The following is a 25,027-nucleotide window of genomic DNA, read 5'->3' on the forward strand; positions in this document are numbered from 1 at the left end:
TCACGGGAGATACCTTGAATGGTCAAATTTATACAGAAAGTAGAAGGTGGCTGCCAGGGGCTGGAGGGGACATAGGAATGAGGTTTAGTGTTCAATGGATACGGTTCCATCTGGGAAGACGAGAAGAGCTCTGGAGACGGATGGTGGTGACGGCTGCACAACAGTGGGAAGGTACTTAACCCTACTGAATTGTACTCTTAAAAATAGTTAAGAAGAAAAAACATAGTTAAGATGGTGAAATTTATGTTATGTGTATTTTACCACAATAAAAAATAATTTATGGTAAAAGTTTTACACTGCAAGAAAGTGGCCAAATCGACCTTGGGATACCTACTTTATGGCATCCCTCTGGCTATAAACATGGTGTCTATGATGAGTATGTAATAGGATGCAAAATGCTTATGACAATGTTGAGTGCACACACACTCAGTACACACACACACACACCAATAACATCTATGAAAAAATAAACAACAAAGACCTTAAAGAAATAAATCAAAATAGAGCCATGGTTGTCTTTATGTTATAATGCTTTTTGTTTCCTTCTATTTTCCAATGATTATTTTGTTATGCATGTACTACTTTTAAAGGGGGAAAATAACACAGAATTTCATTTTTCTCTGTAACTTTATTTGAAAAGAAAAGAAGAATGAAAAACCTTTATGCCTTTTGTTCCTAGACACTTTTAAACCTAAAAGGAAACTGAAATTAATTAGGCTGTCCACCACTTTCACTTCTTTCCTATTTTTGTACCATGGATGCCCCTGGCAGGCTGGTGAAGCCTGTGGCCATTCTCAGAATGGTATTTTTTTTAATTAATTAATTTTTGGCTGCGTTGGGTCTTCGTTGCTGCACGTGGGCGTTCTCTAGTTGTGGCAAGTGGGGGCTACTCATCTTTGTGGTGCGCGGGCTTCTCACTGCGGTGGCTTCTCTTGTTGCGGAGCCTGGGCTCTAAGCAGGCGGGCTCAGTAGTTGTGGCACGCGGGCTCTGTAGTTGTGGCGCACAGGCTTAGTTGCTCTGCGGCACTTGGGATCTTCCCGGACCAGGGCTCAAACCCACATCCCCTGCGTTGGCAGGCAGATTCCCAACCACTGAGCCACCAGGGAAGTCCCAGAATGGTATTTTTAAGTGCTTAAAACAAAGTGTATAGGGTTACAAAGGAAAGTGATTATTCTGAAATATATTATCAAAATATATTTTTAAATTGTGATATATCGTATCAATCACAGTCCAGAGAGGAAAACAGGAAATGACACCAGTTCTATTAATAGGAGCAATTCAATACAGATGTTGGATGACTGAGACGGCAAAGGGGACTCGGGTAACACAGAGGTAATACTTTGTGGAACAGCTAGGGCTGGGGGAACAAAGGGCTCGGTTAGCATACCCCGAAGGCTCGGAAGGCACTGTGCTCCAGAATCTACTACGGGGCTCCATGACGGTAGTTTCTGGGAGCATGAAAAATACTAGAAACGGAACCGACGGCGGCTGCCTGGGTGGAGGCCGTAGCTGGGGTGATGCTCACAGAAACAGGAGGCAGACAGGGAGGAGTGGTCCTGTCTCCTTCCTTGGCCTCACAGCTGGCCTCTAGGGCCTGGGCAGAGCCCGGGGAGATGAGGTGTGTAGGGCTCCAGCCCCAGCATCACAGGGCTGGGAAGAAGCCGTGTTTGGAGCAGAGAGGCAACAGTTTAATAACCAGCCCCAATACGAGCTTCTTTCTTCGTGTACTGAGTGACAAGAGCTCATATCCACCATAATATCGACACAGCTGTCTGCAACCACCGAAAACTGACATAAACATAGTTGGTCCTTGGTGATGAAATCACACACACTTCTAAAGTTTTGGGGCTACATTCATAATTGGAGGTAATGCTGTTCTTTTTTTCTGATCCAATTTCAGGGATCCTTTGAAACCTAAACAAAGACCCCTGGAGGATGATTGGACCCAAAGTTAAGAATCCTTCTGGGTGTTTCAAGATGTCGAATACAGTTCTTTTTCTTCCTTAATTTTTGCTTAAAAAAGTCACATGACTGATCACGTGATCACATGATTGATCACCAATACCAGGTTTCTTTTTATGTTTTGAAAGGGAAAATAGTACCACCCCAAATTCATGCCCTGGTTCATCTCTCTAACAGATATTATCAACCATCCTGCAAATAGTAAACAGTAATTTGTGCATTTTATCGATCATATTGCCTATTTCTGAATGCCACAGAAAATAAAGTAGACACACAACCGTGCTTACATCCTCAACCACTCTCCTGGGGGACATGGATTCCTGGGTGGTCTTCAGAGTTCTTTCCTGTAAGGTCCCCTCTCAGCCCCACCACTTTGACTGTAACCCAGATGTCCCCCAACACCAGGTCTCTATTTCTTTTCTCTTGACTTATCCAAGTTTCAGCCCACCTGCCAGGTGGACATCTCTACCCGGAGGTCCCAAAGTCACCTCAAGCTCGAGACGTATTCAGAACGGAACTTGTGTCACCTCCAAGGGTCTTTCCTCCGCATTTCCTCCTCCGAGGGGGCACTACCAGCCACTGCCTCCCAAGAAGGCTTTCTCTAATGTGTCTGGGCTTCAGTTCCCTCATCAGTGAAGGAGAGGCAGTAACAATCACAACCTCCTGGGCTGTTGTAAGGGCTAAATGTGCTGCCAGGTCTTGACATCAGTAAACGCCCGCCCCTGCGAGGTTGGTGCTCTCCCCCCTCCGCCGGAGGTGCATCGCCGAGTCGGCTTCCTCTCCTAATGTCACTTCAACGCGCCCCCAGAGCCACTGCCTTAACCCAGCCTCCGCGTGACTCCAGAATGATCAGAATTGTCCCCAGTGCCCACCCCACCCCCCACACTGCTGCAGAGTCTTCTCATCCACTCGTTCCGTCAGTCATCACGTGTGGCTGAGGGCTGCCACGGGTCAGGACCACGGACGTAACAGTGAGCAAGGAGCAGCCACACCTCCGGGGGAAAGACTGATGTTAAATAATTGCTGAATAAGGAATTAATTGTCATGGTGAGCGCCGTGACCTTCAATGGACATATCCCCAGACGCAGACGGAAAATACAGCTTTGCGTTTCTAAGGAAACAAGAAGTGATTCCCAGCGGGGAGGGCTGGGGAAGGAGAGCCCTCCTGTGAGACCTGTGAGGCTTCCCTCTGAGAGCCGGGCAAAGGGCAAACTCCCAGACATCACCAAGCCTTCTAGATGCCGGCCTGGCGTCCTGCCACCAGCCACTCCACCATCGCCCTTACATCCCACAGGCCAGCGACAGAAGACTGCCTCCTGGTGCTGACTTCAAACCTTTGAGACTGAATCCCCATGTTTCTTTCTTTCCACGAAGACAATTTATAAAAACGTAACGGTAATTGTAATCAAAGAGGACCCACCCCTCAGCTGAGGAACTTTAGTAACAAGCTCATTTAGGTCAGAGTTTTAGTTACTATAGAAACAAGATCACTCTTCTGTCCCCCAGATGGAACGTACACGCATTGATACGTTGATACGTCTCCTCTTACTCTGTAAAGCTTGAACAATTCCACCGGCTGTGAACGCATTTCATCATGCTCTGTGAACAAATGAAACACTGTAACTATTTACTAGCGTCACTGAAAGTCAGTATTTCCTGGCTTATCTATAGCAATCCTTGCAAAACAAGGTAAATCACATTGCAAGGTTTTGTTTAGAGTTTCAAGCTAAGGGAAATACTTCAAAATATATATCATCAATTCTAAGATATTTGTAAGGTCTTATTTCAATATGTGATAAGGTAGGTACTCTCTTAGAGTAACCAGAATAATAAACCCAATATAAAACGAACTTAAATTTAGGTCAATTTTTTTTTAAAGGCAAGATAAAATCTGTGTTATGCAGGTGCAGAAAATTTTCTGCTTTCCACTTTGAACAAGTAATAGGATCATAATGGATACCTAAGAATTTTTAAATCTTTGATTTCTATTCAATTTTTTATTTTTCAAATCTTAAATTTCTCATTGAACACAAAAGTCTAACTCACTTGCCTAAGAACCACATTTTCCATTTCTATTTTAAGAAGTTTTATGTTGTCTACCACATTTAAAAAGTCACTAACAAGACAAGAAATGGAGGGCACTGACCCTTCCTCTGTAAAGGGTCCATCAGTGACTCTATGTCCTGAGACTAAGCTGCTTGTTGTGGGCTTCCATAGACTTCTAGAAACTGTGAGGACCCGATACAGTACCGTTCATACCGCTGCAGAGATTAGAATGAGGAGAAGAAACACTCAACCTGGCGCACAGTGAAAAAGCCTTAAGAAAAATGTTGCCACACTGGTCATTCGTGTCACTCTAACTGTAATTTACTTAGAGAGGTGGTCTAAGATATTTCACAAGGGAAACACGCACACGCATGCCCAGACACATGTAAGGCCTGTACTGAGCAGGGGCCCTAGCCCCTGGCCAGCTGGCCAGCTTCTCCGAGGGGACCATGGAAGTGCGGGGAAGGAGCAAGGAGCTGGCGGGCGGCCCACTGCAGCCCCTGAGCCTTGGCAGGACCCCCTGAACCGGCCCCTTCCCCTGTCCCCAGCTCTCCCTGCCGCATTTCTCTGTCGTTGTCGTGAGAATACGGAAGACTCAACACAAATGTCATTGCAGTGGTTCACCTCTGATTGGAAAGTGTCTGACTTAAGTGTCCAACAGCGAGAGAGAATCTATTCTGTGCCATCCTGGGTTTCTGACGTGTGACAAAAAAATAGCTTTCGTGGGACCATGGGCGGCGCCTGGTTTGTTTTCATAGGTTGAGGCTAAGTGCTTCAGAGCCCGAACTGGTGTGGAAAGTCTCCGGCTCTTGGATTTGCACCTCCATGGCAGCCTAGAACCACCCACTACCACTTGCAGGGTACGTGAGCAGTGCATGTGTTACACGGTCCCCGGCTGACACCACGAGCCGACACAAGTTCACTGCTCATCACTTGCAAAGGCGGATACCGGTGTTACAGCAATAACTGTCACGCGAACCAGAAGGGGTTCCCTTAGTTCACTGGTTCTCCATATACGACCTGAAGATATCGTGACTCTCTTCAGATAAAACAAGGGGGTGGACGGGAACCTTGGAAGGGGAAGGTTCGCTGTAAGCACCCCCCTGGCCCCCGTGTGCTCTGCTCAGCACCTCCGCTGAACTCTCACAGGAAACATTTCTCCGTGAGGCTGATGATAAAAACAAGTGATAACACTGTGTACCAGATGCTGTTGAAATGCCTGACGTGCTTTATTCTGCTATTTCTCACAACGGCCCCATCAAGAGAAAGGATCCCACTCTCCGATTCGGGACCAAGGCAGAGACGGGGTGAGTGGCTCATCAACGTCCTGTAACCAGGGGGCAGTGCAGCCGGATGTAGCCCAGGACGCAGAACCGGCAGGAACGTGGTCCCCAAACCTTCACCAGATGGTCACTGAACACTGTGTCAGATGCTGCCTTGGCATTTTATGGGTTGATCTCATTTAAGCCTCAACAGCCCTGAAAGGTGGGTATTATTAAATCCCGGGCATCTATGTGGAAACCTTGGCTGGGAGTGGAGTGATGGACTCCAGCTGACACAGTTTCGAGGCCGCAGGGCCGCACCAGGAGCTCAGCTGTGCTGCCCTCCCCACAGTCCTGGTTCTTTCCTACCCCATCCCCGCCTCCATCGAACAAATGTTTTCTCTCTTTCTTCAAACCACAGCTGGAAGGGGCCTCCAGACATGATCTGGCCTGGTTGCTGCTTCCAGCAGATGTCACTATTCCAGTCTTGACAAGTGACCTGTCCAAGGTCACACGGCCAAGCAGCCACACCTAGAACAGAGCAATCTCCGTTTCAACAACACGGCTTTCTGCCCTGCCAGTTGCGTTATAACAACGGCAAATAGCTTTACTGGGGACATTTCAGACTTTTTCCTCTCGGTGAAAAAACCCAGTTGACAAATCATCCTTAGATTATGCGTTATTTTTTCCCTTTTGGAATTACAACCATCTACCACCATTTGTCAAATGTCCAAGAACACAGGAAACGTACTCCTCCCAGCTGGTTTTTGTTAATGGCTCAGTGTCTAATGTTCAGATCTGTCCAGACTCTCGTGATCTCGTGCCAGAAGCTGACTCAAGCCCACTCTCCAGGCAGTGGTGAGCGAGGCTTTGTGTCCAGCAGACACATCTCACACAGGGGTGGAAGCTGAGGAGAACTTGTAGGCTTCTGCTCGTCAGCAACTGTTTCCTAGGGAACAATGTGATGGAACAGACAGTCGGTGTTTAAAGGGATTGTGTTCCTTTTGAAGAGAGGAGTGTGCGTATGCATTTACCAGAGGTGGAGTCATCTTTGCGGTCCCACTTAAGTCCAACCGTCTGCTCTCATTCATGTGATCAAAGTACTGTGACGGCTTCAACATCTTATAAGATAAGCCCAGTGGAGAACCTATTTTAGCGCTATCAAGCACCTGGGTAGGCATGTTTCTTTCAGGCAATGAGGAAGATGTTCAACTCCTAATCTCAACTGAGAAAACATATTTGCAATAGCTATGAAATGGGTTAATAAGCAACCTACAAATCACCAAAAAACAAAAAAATTAAATAAATACTAACACTCCAAGATGTGTCTTGGCAATTTGAAAAGGAACTTCCAAAAACGAAGAATCAAAAAGCCACCAGCTTTTAGCTCTCAAATTTACAAAGGCTAAGAATAAGCACAGCACTTAATCTTGTGGTGAGGAAGACACTTTCTTTCAGACAACACAGATGCCAACGTAAACTGATATAGCCTTTCAGGAAAGCAGCTTGAAACAAATATCAGGGTTGTCACACGTTTTCACTTTTAAAATCTATATTTGCACTTCTAATATTCTAATTTAAGGAAATCATTTGAAGTACAAAACAATATTTACTCTTAAAGACATTCACTGCAATGTTACTCACAACTGAGAGAAAAAAAAAAACCTGTAAAAAAACCTTTCCAAGTCCAACAACAGGAAAACGAAGACATGATAGAACATCCTCAGTGCCATATTCTGTGGCCATTAAAACGTTTTTCAGACCATTCGATACCAAGGTTGCACTAATTTCTTTCCTTAAGAAAGACAATAAAGAATGCAGAGGGGAGGGGAGGGCAGGGGAGGGGAGGGGGAGGAGGGGAGGGGAGGGGAGGGAGAGAGGGAGGGGAGGGGAGGGGGAGGGGAGGAGGGGAGGGGAGGGGGAGGGGGAGGGGGAGGGGGAGGGGAGGGGAGGGGGAGGGGAGGGGAGGGGAGGGGAGGGAGGGAGGGGAGGGGGAGGGGAGAGGAGAGGTAGGGGAGGGGGAGGGGAGGGGAGAGGTAGGGGAGGGGTAGGGGAGGGGAGGGGGGGAGGTGAGGGGAGAGGGGGAGAGGAGGCTGAGAGGCCCTTGGTGTTATCCTAAGGCTTGTAACTTTACCCTGGAAGCTACAGGGAGTCATTCAGGGTGGTAACGAGGGAGACTGTGGCGTGAGGTGTGTGTTTGCTAGGGATCCCTGGGACACCAAGATGAAGACCGGTTTGAGGCGGGGGTCAGTCTGGGAAGCCCACAGGCTAGGAAGCTACCAAGGCAACCACGTGAGGTGAGCAGGCCTCAGCCAGGCCGTGTTCACACCTCCACAGTGGGAGGAACATGGGGGGGCGGTCCTGGCTCAGGTGGCCGTGAGCGGGTAAGGACGCGAGACACCGGAGGGGCAGCGGCTGGTTGGAGATGAAGAGCCTCAGAGTTGGGGGTCGGGGATGTCGGGTAGTCAGGCCGAGTTCAAAGGGGGGTCAGGGCGGGACGTGGAGAAATCGTGAGGGGTGTTAACGCCGTAAGTGTGGCCGGAGAGGCACAGAGAACAGCCTGGGACGGGGCAATGGAGAAGGACCGGGGCGGGGGCGGGGCGGGGGGGCGAAACACATGGTCGGAGGGTCAAAGGGCAGGAGGGGAGGCTGAGAGGCCAGTCCGGTGTCACAAACACGGCTCCCCGGCTCCTGGTTAGGTGGTTTCAGGTCCGTGTCAATCCCAGGTGTAAACCGTGGGTACCACACATTGGACGGCGACGGGCGCGTGAATGAATCGTCCTCCCGTGTATGAAGTCAGGAAGACAGCTTCTCCGCCCTCTCTGTGGCCTCCGCAGAGCAGCCGGGCTTGCCTCCCGCCCCCAGGCCTCCTGCCCGTCCTTCCCGCCGCCCGCCCCATCTCCATAAGAGAGAGAATTCCCAGCGCCCGAGGGGCCGGAGGAATAAAGGGCCAGTCAGCAGGGACTGCCCAGTACCTGTACAGCAGTAACGACGGCTGTGCCCTGCTTGCCCTGCTTCCCAGGCGGTGGCGATGTCCTTACACAGCCAGCCTGCCCGAGTGCTCGACGTGGGGGACAGGAGTCCGACTCCAGAGCTTGTCGCGGGCCTGGGTTCTCTTATTTAATTTTTACCACAGCCCCTGAATTACAGCCATTTTCCAAGTAAGGTCGTGGAGGCAAAAACAGGCGAGATAACTTGCCCCAAGTCATGTGCCTGGTCGGTGGTGTGGCCGGACCCTGGGGGCTCCTCCACCAGGAAGGCCCCGGCGCCTGGGTGCTTTGAACCTTGAACAGAGACACACGGGTCAGGGGCCATGGGAGCAGCAGGTGAGTTGCCATGGACACCCTGCGTCAGAGGCAGCCCTGTAAATCAAGCCCCAGGGGAAGAACGGGCCCCAAGACCCCGAGAGTTGACGGCTGTCCCAGCTCTTCTGGACAGGAAGGATTGCCTGCCCCCTTGCTGCAGGGAGATGGTGTCACCTACCCAGGCTTGGGGGCTTCTCTCTGCTGCACCAGCCAACTCAGCCTGCTGAAGGATGTCGAACAACCCCCCTCTGCAAACACACAAGATCGCTTCTACAGTTTTAATACTAACAAAGTTTATAAAGAGCATATATGTGTTGCTGTACACCTGAAACTAAGACAACATTGTAAATCAAGGATAGTCCAATATAAAAGAAAAGTCTTTTAAAAAGAGAATATGTTTGCTTTGTTTTTGTAGTACCTTTTGGCAGTCTCATGGCAGGAAACGAGTTACTCAGAATAAAAACCCTCCTTTAAATGTTGTGCTGATAATCAGTAAGGCATCAGATGAAGATACTTGGAGTTGCATCTATCTCTGGGAACCAACTCATTCTTATGAGAAGAGTGGACTCCCACGCTGACTCCGAAATCTGGGAGAAATGTCAGGATCCCTCTGTTTTGTAGATTACACTACTTTATTTACATGTTTTATTCAAAATCACAGGCTCTTAAATTAAAATTATTTCAAAATATAAAAACATCAGAACAATTCACTCCAGTAAATAAGAAAATTAGCATTTCTTTCTTTTTAAACTAAATTACTATTGTATTTTACCTTCATGTTTATTTGAAACCCTTAGACTTTAGTTTCACTAACTTCAAAAAGCACCAGTAAATAGTTTATTCCACAATAAGAAATGCTGCATTATTTAACAGTAAGAAGCTTATTTAAATGTTTCATAAATAATTAAAATTGTACGCGTTCTTTACGATACGTGAGAAACTTAAAAATCTTTCAGCATCAGCACAGTGCAGTGGGCTGATAATAACCCTCCAGTCGTTTATTAGTTTCCAGAATAAACCCTACATGCAATTTTATGAATGGAAATTCTTGGCTGTCATGAAACTCTGCAAGGTAATGGAAAACTAAATCAAGGGGGCATGAAAATCAGTACGCTCCAAAAAATGCTCACATCCTTTGAACCCAGTGATTTCACTTCCAGCCACGGCCAGAGATGCAGGCAAAGATGATTAAATGTGAATGTTTGTCTCCATATTATTTATAGCAGAGGGATATAGGGGCGGAAGGAAATCAACGGTGGTAAATATAGATAGAACACTATGAAGCCACTGGGTATAAAAAGTGCATTTAGAATGGATTATTTTATAAAATGATATTTTATCAAATTCTAAAATTTATCAATTTTAAAATTCTATAAAATGCTCAAAATTCTAGAATTCAAACAAAAAATGTTCAAAGAAGGCAGCAAAACACACTCCCAGAGACCAGACCTTCACACCTTCAAGGAAGTCCATTCGGTTTCTGAGCAGCATTACTTGCTGGAAAGTTCCTTTTGAAACAGAATGAAGCCCAGCTTCCTCAGAGCTTCTGAACCTTGTACAGAATGCGGCTTGTTTCTCCCAAAGGCGGCACTGATGCCCTCGAACATGCTGTCTCATTACCAGACCCCGGTCCCTGGACATCCGCTCCTACAGGGCTGTCTGTTAGTGGAAGAGGGGTGCCCACCCACTGGCCAGTGACCTGTCAGTCTCTGTTTTCTTTTCCCCTGACCACACCTATTCACAGCACTGTCAGGAAGGTGAAAGTAAAAGGCCTGGTTTGTAACAAGCACTCGGTAAAGTCCAGTCATGATTTTTACCAAGATTTTCAGCTCCTAGAACAGCCTTTTGCCTTGAAGTGATACTTGTGGGGACAGTAGGTCTGAGTATCCAACAGGAGATGCAGGGGATGCTGCCTGAAGCAGCAAACTGGTCTGAAAACCAAGGTGCTTTCAGAACTCGGGGCAGAACCATTGTAGCTGGACCAGGGGATGGGCAGTGGAGTCAGGGACGGAAGGGCAGCCATCAGCAAAGCCTTGGGCGGGCGAACCACGCAGGGACAGAACCATGCAGGATAGGAATCCAGGGTCCCCGCCACAAGCCCGACCCTGATCTCTGCCCCTCCATCTCCACTCCTGGCCCCCTGAGGTTCAGTCCACCGTGGTCCTTCACTGAACCCTCAGGCTCAGATCACCAGGGAACTCCCTACCGCAAGGTCCCAGTGACATCCTTCTGCTTGTGCCCCTTTGCGTCTTTCTGCAGCATGAGACACTGCCAGCTTCCCTCCCGAGTTTGGATGACTCTCCTCTGCCCCTGGCTCCTGGTGTGTGCCAGGTCAAACTTCTGCTCCCCTTTGTCCGTCCAAGGCCCCCAGCGCTTCATCCTCAGCACCCCACTCTCCTGATCTCCTTAGGAGACCTCATGGGCACACGTGGCTCTGACCATCCCTGAATGAGAGGACTCCCAACTGTAGGCCAATGTGTCTGAACGTTTGCTAGATCTTTCCATTTGGGCAGCCCTCCGCTACCTCAAACACAACACTTTCAGAAGGCAACTGAACTCTTCCCTGTTCCCCAACCTGCCCCACCAACCCACCGGCTCCCCAGTCTGAATAAATGGTACCATGACAGTGCACCACCCTCCCCCAAGCCTGGAAGTCAAGCTGTTCACCTCTTTTCTCCTTGTCTTACAGAATGGCCACAATCTTTATCAATCATGTTTTAAAGCCAAAACTTCTAGTCATTTTAGTTAAACCAGTTCCAGGTGTTAATGGTAACCAGTGCATTTTAATTCAGAGAAAATAGGTTTCACTATAAATAGCCAGGTGGAGAAAGGGGGCATAAAACTGTCCTAGTTATAAGGTATTATTAATGGATTTTACTGCAGAGCAAACAAGTATTTCAGGTCAGCTTATGACCTATGGTTATACATCTTCAAGTCCCAAGAGAAAGGAAAAAAATACTTTCAGTAGTTGGGCCTGAAAAAAAAAATGTCTTTCCTTATCTTGTTGAAGCCCTTATGAACACAGGACACACACCATACACTTCAACCCCGAAGAACAAAATCATACATGTGACACTTAAGGACACTGTCCCAGGTGGCATACTCTCCTCCAAAAATTCACGTCCACCCAGAACCTGTGACCGTGACCTTATTCGGAAACGGGCTAAGATGCAATGAAGCTAAGACGAAGTCATCCTGGATGCAGACGGGCCCTCATCCGATGGCTGGTGTCCTTATACGAAGAGAGAAGTCTGAACACAGAGACACAGACAGACAGGGAGAAAGCTCTGTGAAGACGGAGGCAGAGGTTGGAGGGATGTGTGTACAAGCCAAGGCACCCCAAGGTTCCGGTGACCCCCAGAAGCTGGAGAGAGGCAATGAACAGACTCTCCCTCAGAGCTTCCGGAAGAAACTAACCTTACTGACACCTTGATTTCAGGCTTCTGGCCTCCAGAGCTGTGAGAGAAGAAATTTACGCTCTTCAGCCACCCAGTTTGTGGCAGTGACGGCAGCCTCAGGACGCTAATACGAACACACTGTCCTATGTTGCCCTGGGCACACCAGTCTTCAGAGAGATTTTATATTTTGCCCAGAGGAATCTTGGTGACTCCTATTCTGGGGACTCACAGGTACCTGGGTCGGGAGAGCCTTTGCCAGGCAGCCTGGCCATATAACTGCAGATGGTGGACTCAGAAAACAGAGAAACACTGCCATCTTTCTTTCTGCACCTGTCCCTGGGCAGGGCACGCCGGATGTACTCCCCATGACTGGTATGTCTCTGTCACAGACCTCAGCTTCATTTTAGAATCCCACTGATGGCGACCAGGCCGTCGGTATCCTCATCACTCCTCTGCTTCTGCCCGAGAGGATTAGCAGTAAGGACAGAGACGGCACCATGGGTGAGGACAGAGGCACCCATACAGCAACGTCCGCTGGGCAGGGACTGCAGGTGGACCAGGGGCCCAGAGCAAGACAGAGGGGTAAGGAAGAGTGAGCGGCCAAGTCCCAGACTCAACTAGGATCCAGAAGGAGAGAGGGGGTGCTGGGGAGGGCAGCCCGACAGCTGAAGACCAACCCTCCTTTATACCAGGGTGCCAGGGCCATGCCTGGGCTGGGGATGCAACAGAAAGGGTCCAACCCCACATCACGAGCTGGGTGTCTGACTTCCAGAAAGATGGAGACAGGGGTTCTCTCTCGGGAGTGGCCTCGATCTCTTGTGCTTATTCTTATCTTGTACTGTTGGTCTTTACAACTTCTCGGAGTTCTTTTTGTATCAGGAAAATCAGCCTTAGTGATACAAGGTGCAAATATTTTTTTCTCTTGTTTGACTTTCTTTTGACCTATTTTTTTTCCCTGCGGTACGCGGGCCTCTCACTGCTGTGGCCTCTCCCGTTGCGGAGCACAGGCTCCGGACGCGCAGGCTCAGCAGCCATGGCTCACGGGCCCAGCCACTCCGCGGCACGTGGGATCTTCCCGGACCGGGGCACGAACCTGCGTCCCCTGCATCAGCAGGCGGACTCTCAACCACTGCGCCACCAGGGAAGCCCTCTTTTGACCTATTTTTAACGTTGGCTTTCACCATAATGAATACACGTAAACATTCACGTTTACATAAGACAAATGTAAACATCTTTTCTTTTGTAACTCCTATGTTTTGTATCTTACTTTGAAAAGCTTTCCAATATTATTTCAAAATTCTCTCATTATTTCTTCTTGTAATTGTATGGTTTCATTTTTTTATATTTAAATCTTTGATTTTCTTATTTTAAGTTGTGAAGCATCAGCTGACTTAATCTTATTCCACATAATTTGCCATTTGTGCCCAAGCAATTATTTAATAATCTATCTTTCCCCAATGGTTTCCCCAATGGCTCCTTTTGCCATATATTTCTTTATTTACTTCTGCATTTCCTATTTTGTACCTCACCTACCTGCCTGTTCTGAGATGTATGCCCAGGACCATACAGTTTTATTTATTATAGATTTATAACATGTTTAATATCTTAAGGCTAATCCCCCTAGGAGTTTTACTTTTTTGGAATTTCCTGGTTATTATTGCTTGCTAATTTTTCTGTACATATCTTAGAATCAGGTTGTCTAGTTCCAAAAGAAATCCTATTGCTATTTTGATTGGAACTGGCATTATGTAGATTAATGTGGGAGGCTTGATCTTTTTCTGAAGTTAAGTCATCCCATTGAAGAACACAGTATGCCTGTCCTGCTATTGAAATCTTTGGCATCTCTAGGTAATGTTTTAAAGATGACTTCACATAAACTGTGCTGGTGTTAGCCTTAGTCCTTGGTATTGTAGGTATTTTGCAGCTATTAAATGAGGCTTTTTCTTCCATTAGAGCTTCTAACTGGTCACTGCATGATTACATGGAGGCTACTGATTTCGGTGCAGTACTTTACAGCCAACCAACCTACTGGATTCTTGCATGGTTTGTAATCGCTTTTCAGGTGGTCCTATTGGTCACTGCATTTCCACACTGGTTTTAACCTTAGTCCTACAGCTCAGTGGGTACAATGTTCACTGCCAGTTCTTTTGTGTAGTGTTTTACTTACTTCTTGGTTGCACTGATTCTCAAACTTGGGGTTTCAAAAACTACCAGTAACTCGGTGGCAACAGCAGAGCACCTGACTTAATTAGTATGGGGTGTGGCCTGGGCACAGGGATTTGTAAAGGATCTCCAGCTGATTCCATTGAGCAACATTACATGGAAGACACTGTCTTTAATAGTTTATTCAAGAAGGGCTTATGGGAGTGATATTCCTGAATTCTTGCTTTTTCAAAACTGGGATTTTATTTCCGTATACATCCTTTCAGAGAAACTCTATGCATATATAAACAAATACAACACTTTTCCTCCTCAAATTTGAATGACAGTTTGGGGTATACCACTCTTGGTCATCCTTCCTTTTCTTAGCTTTGTGGCCATTACTCCAACTGTCTTTCACTTTGGTTTTTTTTTTTTTAATTTTTTTTTGGCTGCGTTGGGTCTTTGTTGCTGCGTGCAGACTTTCTCTAGTTGCGGCGAGCGGGGGCTACTCTTCGTTGCGGTGCGTGGGCTTCTCATTGCGGTGGCTTCTCTTGTTGTAGAGCACGGGCTCTAGGCGTGTGGGCTTCAGTAGTTGTGGCACATGGGGTCAGTAGTTGTGGCTCATGCGCTCTAGAGCGCAGGCTCAGTAGTTGTGGCGCATGGGCTTAGTTGTGCCGCGGCATGTAGGATCTTCCCAGACTAGGGGTCGAACGTGTGTCCCCTGCACTGGCAGGTGGATTCTTAACCACTGAGCCACCAGGGAAGTCCCCTGTCTTTTACTTTGATTGTTACCATGGAGAAGTCTGAGGCCAGCATGAATATTTTCCCCCTCATGTGTGACTTGATCTCTTTGCCTAGTTTCCCATGGAAATCTTTATTATGGCTGTCTAGAAACTTTATTAGACTATGTCTTGGTATTGACCGTACTATGACTCTATTTTCTGGGTCACAGTGTAAATTTAAATCTTCTTTTCTTTCTGAGATGTTTTATTAATTTATATTTCAAAATATTTATGCTGTCCTGTTTATTTTGGCTCCTTCAGAGATTCTAATTTTGCGTATGTTAAATCTCCTCTGCCTGTCTTACTGATCACAGCAGCATCTACAAATGCCTAAAAAGTCAAAGTCTGTACAGGTATAAGGCATGTTTATTTTTGTCCTATAGGCCTACTTCTCCAAAGTGAAATGTATACTCTCCTCATTATATTTTTTCTCATCCTTTTTTAGTTTCTATTTTTATTTGTACTGTACAATGATTAACTTTCATTGTGGTAGTGCATGTATAATTTATGAATAAGTAACCATATGTGTGTTGGATGGATATTCCATCAGAAACCTGCTGCTGTCCTCCACAATGCTTGGTGTCGATACAGAAGTACTGAGTACTGTAGCTTTGAGGTGTCTGAGAACCACTGCTTTCAAAATCTAGCCACAGTCTTGTACATATAGTTGCTCAATAAATATTAGTCATTTTACTGATCTTGGAAGGTAATATTTCAATAATATAATAAACCATGTATCTCAACTTGGTCCCCCAAAAAGGGCATAAATGTTATTTGAGTAAATCTATTCAAAGATTTCAAAATCCATGCCCCCCCCCCAAAAAAATCCATGCCTCACTCCTGCCCAGTATAATAGCTAGTACATTTTCTTTAATTATTCTTACTTTAACACTTAACTGCATAAAAAAAAAGGCTGCGATCTCAAACAACCAAAAGGGAAAATTATGTAGGTAGCACTGATTTGCTTAGGCAATGTTTGCTTTATTTGGTTTTTAATATATAATTACAATTGCCACCAAAAATTGGTCTTTTTTTTTTTTTTTTGAAGCTACACAGGTAATTCGTGCCAGGGAGATCTTCCTCCCCATCTTCCCAATCCCTACACACAAATGACAGGTGCAGGGAGTCAAGGTCAAAACCCAAAGGAAACAAGAGAGAAACAACCTTAATAACAAAACTGACAGAGTCTCCTGCATGAATAAATCTCAGACTGGGAACCAAGAGCTTACATTTCAGAAAATAAGAAGAGACCAGAAAGAGATGCCTGCCCTGTTGGAATTACGGGGTTTTTTCAATAATAATCTGGGGAGAAAAAAAGTAGTCTCTCTTGTTTTGTCTTTTATTATTTCAACTGAGGGTTTGGATATTTTGGGATATAAAAAGATATAAGGGCTTCCCTGGTGGCGCAGTGGTTGAGAGTCTGCCTGCCGATGCAGGGGACAAGGGTTCGTGCCCCGGGCCGGGAAGATCCCACATGCCGCGGAGCGGCTGGGCCCGTGAGCCATGGCCGCTAAGCCTGCGCGTCCGGAGCCCGTGCTCCACAACGGGAGAGGCCACGACAGTGAGAGGCCCGCGTACCGCAAAAAAAAAAAAAAAAGATATAAAAATATCTTTGGATACTTTTCCTTTTGTTCATATGATTGGGTTTCAATCAACACTGAGCTGCTATGTTTTCTACAGGGAATACACGGAACTGTCTTTGGTTAAATCATATGATGAAGTTAAAAAGATGAACTATATACATCCAATCACAACACAAGCAAGAAGATCAGCTTCCGTGGATTTAGGAGATTTAGACGACCTGCCCCACGTGCTCTGGTGGCCTGGAGCGTCTTCTGAAATCACTGTAACCTTGCTAGGCAACTGTGATTTCAAAAAAGTATTTTTGATTGTTGTGCCCTAGAATAGTAGTTCCTAAGTCAATCTGGGCACAAACATAGTTTTGTCAGTCGTCCGAGATGTCCACGCCCCAGCCCGGGCTCGCCCCCAGCTCTGAGCACCCCTGGCTGAGTGACCTCCCAGAGGGGCCACGTCTCAAGCCACCATGTGCTGGTTTCTACGCTACTGACTCACATGGTAAAAGAATAACTAACAGTTTAAAATGCCTTTCATGTGCCAGACACCCTCAACATTGAAAAAAAGTCACTTGTAAACTGAAACCAACTAAATATTATAAATACCGAAATAAATTGAAACCATGGAGATCATGTGGATAACAACTCGACCCACTGTTGGGGCCGATCTAAAGTTTGATCTGAAGTAATTTCATTCCAGATTAAGATTTTACTGCCACTGCAAGTCACAGCCATTTTTCCATTTCCTAAAATTGTCAGGTTGCTCTAATGATGAACGTGTAAGTGATCTCCTCCCTGAACAGACAGGCCTTGTCGGGGCTAAAGGACTGTAAGCACCTCCTCACTGAAGCCTTTAAATATAGTAAGAAGGGGACATCAGGCCTGATGGAGTGAGGTCAGCCCTGCCCCGGAGAGCTGCCAGGAAACACGGCAGCACGTCTGGGTCCTGACAGAGAATCGATGTGTATCCTCGGGCGAGTCCTAGGCCCTCTGAGTCTTGTTTTTCAAATGAAGGAGATGGGCTGGAAATAAATAATCCCTAAGACCCCTTCCAGCTCTAAGTTATTATGATGGCTTGATTTAATGCCATGCATGTAGAGAGCACCTGTCACCTGGCCCTGTTTGATCTGAGTGGAGAGCTTGGTGATGCCTTACGCACCATTTATAGAGCCAGAACTTGGGTGGGAACAGCTGCTCTCCACCAAGTCTCCGAGCCCAAGTGCCTCCCCGCTAAGAAGCACCTCCGGGTCGGCCCGCCCTCGTGGCGTCCGCAGGCCGGGTGACAGAATGGAAAGGAATGAGGTGATGAATGGCTCTCAAACAAAAAGCTGGGCTCAGAGCTATTTGCAGACAGACAGAGACTCAGGAAAGCCTGAGGTCACCGGCCCGGCTTTCCTATCTGCTGACCCAGCTGCTGCTTCCGGGGCAGATGACAGCAGTGCGCCAGGCCGAGTGACGGGCCGGAGGCGTGGAGGAGCCGGGTGCACCCTCAAGCCTCCCCAAGGGCTGCCCACCCCACGGCCCGCGAGCGTGGCTGACGCCCGAGAGCTGTCACCTGCTGGCATCGTTCTGATGGTCCCCGACTGCGGGGAAGCCTTGACCGTGGGTGCCCAGAAGCGGAGCAGACTCGCCAGGTCCCCAGGGAGCCGCCTCTGATGAGGTCACACATCTAGATTAGAACGCTTTCCAGTCCTAAGACTGTGAAGGGACCCGGACAGAAGGGGAGGCTCACTGCCCACGACCACCTTCCCTTCCTGGTGAAATGGGGGCGACGGACAGGGTGCCTGTGGATAAGGCACAAGGGCGGGTTACAGGGAAGCAGGATCATTTGTGTGTGTGTGTGTGTGTGTGTGTGTGTGTGTGTGTGTGTGTGTGTGTGCGCCAGTCATCTCCTTTGGGTGTACAATTCAGGGATTTTCGGTACATTTACAGAGCAGTGCAACCATCGCCTCACTAATTTTAGAACATTTCCATCACCCTAGAGATATCTGTTCGATATAATCTGTTTGGTATGATGTTTGTAGACACACTCCCTGGAAGCATATTTAGCCTGAAAATTATACCAAATCAAGAGTTTACTGGATTTTTTGCTGCCTCCAAGGTCACCACGGAGAAGTGGCCCAAAGTGATCGCTTTCTCTCCTTAACTTTGTACATTTTTAATGTATTGCCCTCGATCTTCTATACAGCTAAACTCCTTCACAGAATGACCCCCATTTTCTCTTTTTTAATTCCTTTCTCATCCCCACCTCCCATCTGGCACTCCCCACCTCGCCCCTGCAGTCTGACCCTGCCTCAACTTCCCTCTCTCCCTACACCCTTCTCTTTTACGGTAAAATACACATAACATAAAATTTACCACCTTAACCATTTCTAGGTGTACACTTCAGTGGCGTTAAGTACATTCACGTTGTTGTTCAACCATCAGCACCACCCATTTCCAGAACTATTTTCATCTTCCTCAACTGAAAGTCTCTTCCCATTAAAGACCAACTCCCCCTCGTGCTCCCCCAGCCCCTGGCCCCCACCATCTCCTTCCTATCTTTAGATTCCACCTCATACAAGTGGAATCATGCAGTCTTTGTCTTTTTGTGACTGTCTTACATCACTTAGCAGAATGTCTTCAGGGTTCATCCATGATGTAGCATGTGACAGAACTTCCTTCCCTTTTTCCAAACTTAAGTCATCCCCATGACTCATTTACTTTCTAACTGAGAGTTGGTACCTCTTAATTTCCCTCCCCTATTTCACTTGTCCCCCCTCCCCCTCCCCTCTGGTGACCACCTGTTTGTTCTCTGTATCTATGACTCTGTTCCTATTTTGTTATGTTTGTTCAGTTGTTTTGGTTTTTAGATTCCACATTTAACTGAAATCACACAGGATTTGTCTTCCTCTGACTTATTTAGCATAATACCCTCTAGATCCATCCATGTCATCGCAAATGGCAAGATTTCATTCTTTTTTATGGCTGAGTAGTATTCCATTGTGTGTATATGTATGTGTGTGTGTATATATATATATACACACACATATATATGTGTGTATATATATATATATATATACGTATATATATATATATACACACACACACACACACACACACACACACACACTGTCTCTTCTTCATTCATTTGTCTATCCATGGAAACTTAGGTTTCTTCCGTATCTTGGCCATTGTAAATGATGCTGCAAAGAGCACTGGTGTGCATATGTCTTTTTTTTTTTTTTTTTGGCTGTGCCACATGGCATGCGGGATCCCGACCAGGGATCCAACCCCCGCCCCCTGCATTGGGAGAGCAGAGTCTTAACCACTGGACCTCCAGGGAAGTCCCACATATGTCTTTTTGAATTAGTGTTTTGGTTTTCTTTGGAAAAATACCCAGAAGTGGAATTGCTGGATTGTACGGTAGTTTTATTTTTAATTTTTTGAGGAAACTCCAGATTGCTTTCCATAGTAGCTGCACCAATTTACATTCCCACCAACAGTGCACAAAGCTTCCTTTTTCTCCACATCCTCGCCAACCCTTGTTATTTCTTGCCTTTTTTAATCATAGCCATTCTGACAGGTGTGAGGTGATATCTCATTGTGGTTTTGACTCTCATTTCCCTGATTAGTGATGTTCCTCATGTGTCTGGAGCTATCTGTATGTATTCTTTGGGAAAATGTCTATTCAGGTCCTCTGTCCATTGTTTAATTGGGTTGTTTGTTTTTTGGATATTAGTCTTATGAGTTCTTTATATATTTTGGATATTAACCACTTACTTATTGGACATACCATTTGCAAATATTTTCTCCCATTCAGTAGGTGGCTTTTGTTTTGTTGATACTTTCCTTAGCTATGCAAGAGCTTTTCAGTTTCACATGGTCCCATCTGTTTATTTTTGGTTTTGACTTTGGTTTCCCTTGCCTGAGGAGACAGATCCATAAAACTATTGCTAAGTCTGATGTCAAAGAGAGTGCTGTCTACGTTTTCTTCTATGAGTTTTATGGTTTCAGGTCTTATATTTAAGACTTTAGTCCATTTTGAGTTTATTTTTGCATATGGTGTGAGAAAGTAGTCCACTTTAATATTTTTGCATGTCGCTGCTGGTGTTCCTGACACCATTTATTGAAGAAGTTGTTTTTTCCCAACTGTATATTTTTGTCTGCTTTGTTGTAGATTAATTGACCACATAAGTGTGGGTTAATTTCTGGACTCTCTATTCTGTTCCATCGATCTATGTACCTGTTCTTGTGCTAATACCATACTGTTTTGATTACTGTAGCTTTGTGGCATAGTTAGAAACCACAGAGCATGGTTCAGGGAGCAAGGTTAGGTTGTTTATTTGAGATTTTTCTTGTTTCCTGAAAAAAGGTTTGTACTGTTTTAAACTTTCATCTTAGAACTGCTTTGGCTGTGTCCCATAGACTTTGGGTTGTTGTGTTTCCATTTTCATTTGTCTCCAGGTATTTTTAAATTTCCTCTTTGATTTCTTCCAGTGACCCATTGGCTGTTCAGTAGCATATTTTTTAGCCTCCATGTGTTTGTGTTTTTTACAGGTTTTTTTCTTATAGCTGATTTCTAGTCTCATGGCATTATAGTTGGAAAAGATACTTGGTATGATTTCGATCTTCTTAAATTTATTAAGACTTCTTTTGTGGCCTAGCATGTGATCTATCCTGGAGAATGTTCCATGAGTACTTGAAAGGAATGTGTATTCTGCTGCTTTTGGATGGAATATTCTATATAGATCTATTAAGTCCATCGGGTCTAAAGTATTGCTTAAGGCCAGTGTTTCTTTATTGATTTTTCTGTCTGGATGATCTGAGAAGAATTTCCTTCTTTTTAAAGGATGGATAATATTCCCTTGTAAATATATATCACACTTTGTTTATCCATTCATACTTTGATGAAAACTTGGGTTGTTTCCACCTCTTAGCTATTGTGAATAATGCTCCTATGAACAAGGGTGTACAGATATCTGTTCCAGATCCTGATTTCAATTCTTTTGGATAGGTACCCAGAAGTGGAATTGTTGGATCATACAGTAATTCTATGTTAAATTTTTTAAGGAACGCTTTTCTCTTTTTTTTTTTTTTTTTTCATCTCCAAAAAAGTTTATTAGCATGATTAAAAACATTTTCTTGAATAATGATAGAATTTCTAAACATGAAAGAGTATCAGTGGCTATATCCTATAACCAATATTTGCAACTGGATGGACAGTTTTATTGCCAGTCTTCATTTTATTAAAAACAATCCATATTTATTGGTTCCATGTGAAGTCATGACTATTGCTTTGCCTGGGAATGAGTCCCTACTGCAATTAAGTATAAAAAATATCTTCCATAATCGGAGTGTGACCTGCATTACTGAGTAAAGAGTTAATAAAAGTCCTCAAAGAGTTGGGTTTTTGTTTTTTAAAAACATTCCTTTTACACACTACAAAGAAATAATTAGTATTTTGGCTTTTAAAATTCCTACATGATATTTAGAATGGCAGTCCCCAAAGGTCCTCCCTTCGCATAATTGAGAACGCAGACCCTCTTCCGGAGCATACATTCTTGGGGTGGACTGTGAAAATTTCAAGCTCCACGTGTTTATACGGGTTTGAGAACAAAGACAGCGTCATCCAGAACGTAGTAGTCATTATACATGTCACCTTCACACAGGTATGGCAGTCTAGTGAAAGCTTCGATAACAAAACCAGCTTTTCTGAAAACTTCAGGCAGACTATTCACTTGTTCTTCCCAATTCTGTCCCTTGATTTCCAAAATTTCTGATGGTTTATCCCACTTGCCACCTACGTTTTCCACATAGGGATGAAAAGGTAAGACGAGAGCAAGGATGACCCTGCCTCTAGTTGGCTCCAAGACACTTCTGATATCTTTTAACAAAGTCAGGGGCTGATCACAGCGGTCCAGCAAATTCAAGCAGCTGATGACATCATACTGGAACCCTGTATTCTGCCATTCATTTATACCAAGTACTCTGTATTTCTTCTTCTGAAGCTGCCATATCATAGTTTCAGACAGCTCAGTGGCGTAAATTTCTTCAAAATGAGGGCTCATGATTTTTGTGACTTCTCCATCTCCAGCACCTAAATCAAGAAGTCTGTGCGTTTTCCAGTCTGGATTAATTTTAAGCAGTCTCTGAAACTGATCTGGTGAAAAGACAAACATTGAGCCTCTTCCTAGCAACCCATTGATAGATGTTCTAGACATAAACAGGCTAAAAACAGATGACACAAAAGAGTGATATAATTGGATAAACAGCCAGCCCGATTTCTCAATGCTGTTGTTTAAGAAGATCTGTGTTCCTTGGTCAAGGTAACTCTGAACAAAGACAGCCTGGAGTGATTCACATAATTTCTCTCTGTTGCACGCATACCACTGGTGGTTCTCCTTCCTGCCGCCCGCGGCGGCCGCCGCCGGCCCGCCGGGGCCGCTCGTCATGTTCACGTACAGGGAGCGGGTGAGCGGGCTCCGCAGGGTCCACATCCTCTGCGCCAGCCACACGGACGCCAGGCTCAGACACAGCCAGCCCGCGAGCAGTCTCATCGGGGGCCGCGGCCACTCGCTCGGATCACCGCCGGCGCCGGGGCAAGGAGGAGGACGCGCCACCGCCTCCAGCCGCCGCCGCCGCCGCCGCCGCCGCCGCCCAGGATCGAGCCATCGCGCCCAACTCGCCCATCCAGCCCCTTCAGGGCCGAGGCGGGGGCTGGGGAGGAGCGGGCAAGGAACGCTTTTCTCTTGAAACTACTCCAATCGGGTGTCCACCCCTACTACTCCACCGAACCAGCTCTTATCAAGGTCACTTCCAAATCCAATGGTCACTTCTCAGCCCTAGCCTTCCCCAACCCATGGGTGTTACCTGACACAGGTGATCCCTTCTTTCTATAGATAGTTTCCTCACTTGGCATCTGGGATAGCATTCAGCCTGCCTTGCTGGTTCCTTACCTTAGTGACCTCTCAACACTGGCCCTTGTTCCCTTGGTGATGTCATCTATACTCACACCATCAATACATTGGTGACCCCCAAGTTTATATCCCCAGCTGAGATCTTGCTCTTGAGTTCCAAGCTCACATCCAACTGCCTCGTTTACTTTCCCGATTGTATGTCAAATAGGATTTTCAGATGTTACATGTGCAAAAATCAGCTCCTGACTCCCTGATTTCTCAGTTTTCCCCATCTCAGAAAGTGAAAGCCCCATAGCTTTTTGGATGGGCAAGTTTGCAGTGGAAGGACCTGCACCCACAGATCACTAAAAGCGGGACCACCACTGAGGAGCTCCCGATGTGACACAACAGGAAGCACACAGCACCACGTATGAGGGAAAGGTTCGCCAGAATCTGCAGGAGCCCCTTGAGTTACGCTGCCCAATGCACCTCGCCACAGGTGGCTCCTGGGCAGGTGAGCTACCAAACAAGTGTGCCGCCAGTGCAAACTGCACTGGATTTCAAGGCTCAGTGCCTTAGACAGAATGTTAATCTAGCAATGTAAAGGTAGGACAGGCTAATGGTCGAGTGACTTGGTTTCTGAAAGAACATGGTGGGGAGAAGGGAGCTTCCATGGATTAAAAGATGCTTAGGGGCAGCCCTTGATGTTGGACTACGTGTAGATCCTGATTTGAAGAAACTAATTGTAAAATGATATTTTTGAGATAATAAAAATCATAAATTTTTACTATGTTTGGGTATTAGACGATACAATGAATTAATGTCAGTTTTGCCATGTGTGAAAGCATCGTGGTCACATAAGAAAATGTTCCTGCTGTTAAGTTATGCATACTGACATGTGTAAGAGTGAGGCAACACGGTATCTGGAATTTGCTTATTATGAGCAAATGAAAAAAGAAAAAGAGCTGGATGAAGCAAATATGGTGAAATCTTATTGAATCTAGATGGTGGATGGATGGGTGCTCATTGTACTAGTCTCCCTAATTTGGGGTCCGTTTGAAATTTTTTACATTAAAATTCATTTTTATAAACCTCCAACTTAAAGAGTGTGATACAACTTGTAGAAATGAACGTCAATGTACCCCTTAGGGACCATGAGTTAACCTCTGGGTTCCCTGCATCAAAAATCCACACCCCAGAGGGACCCGGGGAGCATTTCAGAGGAGCATGTGGGGGAGAGCAGAGTTGTCAAGAGAGGTAACTAGGTCTTCCCCCCTAAAACTGACATGTACTCAACTCCCAGACTGGCTTCTGTCAGACCTCAGCATCCCTCTTCCGGTCGCTCAGGGCAAAACCCCTGGGGTCTTCTTTTGGTGTCTCTTTTCCTCTCCAATCCCATGACCAATCTGGGCTGCACAGGCATGTGGAATCCGACCACCTCTCACCACCTCCACTGCTCCTCTCTGGTTCAGCGACCATCACCTCTCACCCTGGGTCACTGCATCCAGCCTGGTCCCTGCTTCTGCCCTCACATCCTCCTGTCTGCTCCTCATGCAGGGCTAGCCCTGCTCAGGCAGGTGATGGCCATGCATCCAAGAGCCGGTCTGCAGGGTGTGCTCTGGGGTTCTGTGGCGCACAAACTGCACGGCCATCCACGGTGGTCCTGCACGTGGCGCC

The 25,027-nt window shown here is 46.1% G+C and overlaps 2 protein-coding genes across 7 annotated transcripts in view; both read right to left on the reverse strand.

Moving 5' to 3' along the window:
• LRRFIP1 (LRR binding FLII interacting protein 1) overlaps positions 1-25,027 on the reverse strand; it is a 143,839-nt gene that overhangs the window by 98,616 nt on the left and 20,196 nt on the right. The window lies entirely within an intron of this gene.
• Positions 21,535-23,149, reverse strand: LOC117312919 (protein-L-histidine N-pros-methyltransferase). Its single transcript, XM_033859468.2, has one exon. The coding sequence runs from the start codon at positions 23,009-23,011 to the stop codon at positions 22,052-22,054; it is 960 nt and encodes a 319-aa protein (XP_033715359.1). The 5' UTR covers positions 23,012-23,149; the 3' UTR covers positions 21,535-22,051.

Source organism: Tursiops truncatus, chromosome 7 (assembly GCF_011762595.2).
Source record: "Tursiops truncatus isolate mTurTru1 chromosome 7, mTurTru1.mat.Y, whole genome shotgun sequence".
Lineage (NCBI taxonomy): Eukaryota > Metazoa > Chordata > Mammalia > Artiodactyla > Delphinidae > Tursiops > Tursiops truncatus.

Coding starts and splice junctions, on each gene's coding strand:
- LOC117312919 (XM_033859468.2), bottom strand. CDS start 23,011: ATGAGACTGCTCGCGGGCTGGCTGTGTCTGAGCCTGGCGTCCGTGTGG.